At 31.6% G+C, this 5,013-nt stretch overlaps 1 protein-coding gene across 2 annotated transcripts; it reads left to right on the top strand.

The window, feature by feature from the left end:
- The first annotated feature begins 356 nt into the window (after positions 1-356).
- On the top strand, positions 357-3,064 carry QPT (quinolinate phoshoribosyltransferase). Of its 2 annotated transcripts, none has more exons than XM_079030638.1 (11): positions 357-516; positions 748-883; positions 978-1,138; positions 1,449-1,582; positions 1,669-1,732; positions 1,830-1,912; positions 2,012-2,095; positions 2,179-2,331; positions 2,411-2,587; positions 2,673-2,740; positions 2,830-3,064. In XM_079030638.1, exons 2-11 carry the CDS (start codon positions 822-824, stop codon positions 2,924-2,926), a joined length of 1,083 nt encoding a protein of 360 aa, XP_078886764.1. In that variant the 5' UTR covers positions 357-516; positions 748-821; the 3' UTR covers positions 2,927-3,064. The 2 variants fall into 2 exon arrangements, with proteins under 2 accessions (XP_078886764.1, XP_078886763.1); XM_079030637.1 differs by having other exon boundaries at positions 360-516; positions 793-883.
- Positions 3,065-5,013: the final 1,949 nt, after the last annotated feature.

The raw sequence follows: 5,013 nt of genomic DNA on the forward strand, positions 1-5,013 counted from the left end.
ACAGTTAAACAAGTTGAAGAGGTAGATATAAACGAAAAAAACAAAAAAAAAAAAACAAACTCACTGACAAAAAGTGTACAAATAAAAAAAAATATATTACCCTTTTAATTCATTATCCCTAAAAAAAATAACAAACACTACTTGAAGTAAACAAATGAAATAAGTTTAGGGTTGTAATACATTATCCCTAAAAAAAATTACAAACACTACTTGAAGTAAACAAATGAAATAAGTTTAGGGTTGTAATATACGAACATATAGATGGTGTTTCTTTGTTTGTTTTCTTCTGTAGAATATCTTTTTTTTACCACTAATGTGTTTCAAAAAGACGTCTGTTTTTGAAGAGAATAAAAAAAGGCCTAAGAACCTTTTCCATTACTTACACTTGCAGCGTAAACTCATTTTCACGCCTCACTTTCTTTCAACACCACACTCTCACGGCTACACGAGAAAACACCCTCGCCGGCCTTTCCTCCACCGGCGACAATCACGTCTCCGCCGGCGACTACTCCACAGGTACGAGCGGCTCTCTTCTCTCCGCCGGCGACACCCATCATCAAAGAATCTATTCTTGATGTGTGTTTCAGCTGTAAAGAAATCTTGATTTGGTGATTTGGGATTTGGGATAAGTTCTGTATTGCTTACCCAAAAACCCTATACAATTTGATTCTCCCAATTTGACTATTAAAGTCGAAGCTCAATTTTATTCTGAATTATGTGCTTTATTGTGTTTGTTGCTTTTGAAAGACACAGCGAAATCAATCAATCAGCGTTTTACTCCATTGCATGCAGGGAAAGAAGGAGAGATCATAAGTTCAGTAATGTTTGGAATTCAACTTTCTCAATTAGTATCCCCTGCTAGTTTACTTACAGCTTCTTCAAGGTTCGATTGCTATTCTTCAATGCTATAACTTTTTTTTCATTCGAATATGCTATTCTTCTGTATGTATGTGAAAGTAGCTTTATTGTTGATGTAGTTCTCGCTCTAGAAGCAGACTGGTTGTTAAAATGGCAGCAACTACAACCATTAACCATGGAAGATCGATTCAGTCTGCTATGGTGAAGCCTCCTGTGCACCCTACTTATGATTTGAAAGGCGTCATCAAGCTAGCACTTTCTGAAGATGCAGGAGATAAAGGTCCAATATCTGTTGACATTTTTACTCATTTTGTCACAATCCAATTATTTAAAAACTATTCACATTAAAGATGTAGTTAATGTCAATAATAGGGGAAAGCAAACATTGCTTGATTAGGCCTAGATTAAATGTAACATTTGACTTTGTTACTTGTGTGGAGAAGTGTTGATAAAGGTCCAATTTTTGTCGACTTTGTAGTCATATTGTTAATTTGAAAGATATGTACATCGAAAGTTGTTTATTATCAAAAAGGGGTAAAGATTAAATGTCAAATTTTTGTTGACTTTGTATATTGAAATCATGAATGTAGGGGATGTAACTTGTTTGGCCACTATTCCAACTGAGATGGAAGTTGAAGCTTATTTTCTAGCCAAAGATGATGGAATTATTGCAGGAATTTCACTTGCTGAAATGATATTTAACGAAGTGGATCCCACATTAAAGGTAGTTTCTACTTCATTCACAAAATAAATATCTTCACCGATATATAAAAAACTTGTATTACATTTACCGAATGTTATTAATTTCAGGTGGAATGGTATAAAAAAGATGGAGATAGTGTTTTTAAAGGACTGAAATTCGGCAAAGTTTATGGTAAACAATAAACAAAATATTCAAAAAAATAAATCGAAACAATTTATATCATATACACATTGTGATATAATGATTTTTAATTTTAAATCATTTTTAGGAAAGGCATACAGTATTGTGTTAGCCGAAAGAGTTGTGCTAAATTTTATGCAAAGAATGAGTGGCATAGCCACACTCACAAAGGTAACAATAACATCTCCATAACTTTATAAAAAATAATAATAATAATATAATAATCTATAACCATTAAAAAAATATTAGTTTTTTATTTATTTGTTATAGGCAATGGCAGAAGCTGCAAACCCTGCGTGCATATTGGAAACAAGAAAAACTGCACCAGCATTGCGTTTGGTGGATAAGTGGGCGGTGTAGTTTTACTTTTTTACCCTTTGATCCTATTCACATAAACCCTAATTTTATATATGATTTTTTTACTAACACATCAACAGGTATTGATAGGTGGAGGGAAGAATCACAGAATGGGTTTATTTGATATGGTGATGATAAAAGACAATCATATCTCCATATCTGGAAGTGTCTCAAATGCCCTTAAATCCGTTGACCTTTATTTGACCAACAACAATCTTCAAATGGGCGTTGAGGTAATTTCAATTTCAATTTCAATGAGTTTGTTTGTTTCTTTCCCTTTTAATATCAAAACCATTTTTTTTTATTGAAAAGGTGGAGACAAGGACATTTGAGGAAATACATGAGGTGTTACGTTATGCTGATGAGAATAAAACATTTTTGAGTAGAATAATGTTGGATAATATGGTTGTTCCTCAAGGTGATGGGGATGTTGACGTGTCAATGCTTAAAGAAGCTGTGGGAATAATTAATGGGAGGTTTGAAACTGAGGTAAAAATGTTTAAATTTAAAAAAAAAAAAAAAAAAAATGTAAAAGATGGAGAGTTTTATTAAATATTTTGGTGTGTAAAAACAGGCTTCTGGAAATGTTACGTTGGAAACTGTACACAAGATTGGGGAAACGGGGGTGACATATATATCAAGGTAATCATGGAATTATTAAAATTTTATAAATTATTTTTTTCACGAGAAAAGAAAATTGATTTCTATTTTTTTTTATCTAATGAATGCAGTGGAGCGTTGACACACTCGGTGAAAGCACTTGATATATCTCTGAAAATCGATACAGAGTTGGCACTTGAAGTTGGAAGACGCACAAAACGAGCTTAGTTGTGTATCATTATATGATACAAAAAAAAAAAATTTGATTTTGAGTATAATAATGATTTTATGTGGATTTTTGTTGGATTGTTTGATTTTGGAGATGTTAATAATCTGAAACATGAAACATGTTTGAGTTTTTTTTTTTTTTTTTTTTTTTTTTTTGTGTACTTATTTATTGGCTATATACTAGCTAAATAAAAGTAAGAACCCCTTAGACATATGTGTACGGACATGATTTTAAACACTAAAAAAATATAATCTTATCTGTCACATTAACTATGTTGTATATCCGTCGGGTTTTTCGGGTAAATATCAAGTGAAACTACAACCGATATCCAAACCAAATTGAATTTCGGGTAATCGGATTTCAGGTATTTGGGTTTCGGGTTAGGTCGGGTGAATATAAAGATACCCATTTTTTAAAAACAAATGAAAATTTCACTACAAAAAATATACATACATACTAGGGGTTATTTTTAATTCAAACAAGTGACATGTATATATCTTTTATTACAAAAAAGAAATAACCTTTAATGATTTTTAAACCATTAGATGTGGACAAAAAGACTCTTTTTATAACCTCCGTATATAGAAATGTCATTACTGCTGATGATCATAAAATATGAAGTGCTAGCCATTTCGTGCAATACACAATTTCCAGTGGATTAAGATTAGGCTGGAGGGTGTGGCCGCGGTCTGGGACTGCGGTTTGTGCCACTTGGACCGCGCACACCGCCCCCAGACAGCGGTCTGGTGCAGTTTGCATCGCATTGCGGCTGCAGAGTACCGCGTCACGTGATTGGTAGGTTTGATATTTGACCGTTGAATGCATTTGCGTCGTTATTTTTTTTATTATTTTTTTTTTCTTTTTGCCTTTCTTATATATACATATACACTTCAAAATTTTTTAAACCACAATATAACCTCTTCTCTCTCAAATCTTTTAAATAAAAATCACCAATATAATGTTTTTGAATTTTCAATGTAATGTTATTTTTAAATTTCAAGCAATGAAAATTTATGTTTTTTATTAAAAAAAAAGTTTTAATTAAAATAGCTAAAAAACAAAAAAAACAAAAAAAAAAGTGTAAGATGATTTATATAGAGTAGAGATATTATTATTGTTAATGTATTATAAGAATAATATGTTAAAGGAATAATGATATTATTTGATTAATATAAGTCATAAATTAATTATGAATCACCACTCCCTTGGTGTGGCACGAAATCACACTTGTGTGGTAAAAAATGACGTGACACTTATGTGGCGGGGGTGGGAGTGCGGTTTCGGTGGCACCACTCCCTCCAGCCTTATAACAATATCTGCAAGACTGCAACACAAATTTGATGCAAGTGTTCCTACAATATGAGATACATTTGTAAAACACATCAATTATATCAAAAAACGTTCCTGGATTTTATCATATCCATATTAAAAATCGCTAGGTAAATATTAATTTTTAATATAAAAAAACATTCGATATATCAAAAAACGTTTCAGGATTTTTATTAATCAAGTATTCATGTATACACGAATTTTTTTAAACCTACCAAATAGCCGACCTATTTAAATATCGGGTTACCCGATTACCAGAATTTTCGAACCCGATACCCGATTTAACTGACATGATCTACCCGAATTCAAAACGGGTCGGGTAATCAGGTATCAGTTATTTTCAACATGCCTAGTTATAACACTGTTGTAGGAAATGGTCACGATGTTATAACACCCACTAATTTCTATGTTATCATTTGTTTTTTATTTTTTATTTTTTGATTTTTTAATAATTATAAAAACAATAGTTTTATATAACATGTTATTTAAACAAAACATAATTTTTAAATTAAATATGACATTTAAATTAAAAAAAATCAATACAGGACCAAAAAAAATTACGTTAAATTTAAAAACATAAACAATAGTCCTAATTGTCCAAATGTTTTGCCCGAAACTTCACATTCATCACTCGTAGCACTTCCGCATCTTGAGGCACCAAACCTTCATCGCTAGACCTAAAAATTGTCAATTCATTCGTTATTTCATGCTTACCTACGAAGGAAATCCAAGTGCTTATGTTGTAAATCATTTTTTG

This window comes from Lactuca serriola, chromosome 3 (assembly GCF_051521515.1).
Source record: "Lactuca serriola cultivar US96UC23 chromosome 3, Lser_US96UC23_V15, whole genome shotgun sequence".
NCBI classification, from domain to species: domain Eukaryota; kingdom Viridiplantae; phylum Streptophyta; class Magnoliopsida; order Asterales; family Asteraceae; genus Lactuca; species Lactuca serriola.

Excerpts from the sequence above, each read along its gene's own strand:
- QPT (XM_079030638.1), top strand. The coding sequence starts at position 822 with ATGTTTGGAATTCAACTTTCTCAATTAGTATCCCCTGCTAGTTTACTT. Across the intron at positions 1,583-1,668 it reads AAGTGGATCCCACATTAAAG|GTGGAATGGTATAAAAAAGA; the intron begins GTAGTTTCTACT and ends TATTAATTTCAG. Across the intron at positions 2,741-2,829 it reads GGGGTGACATATATATCAAG|TGGAGCGTTGACACACTCGG; the intron begins GTAATCATGGAA and ends TAATGAATGCAG.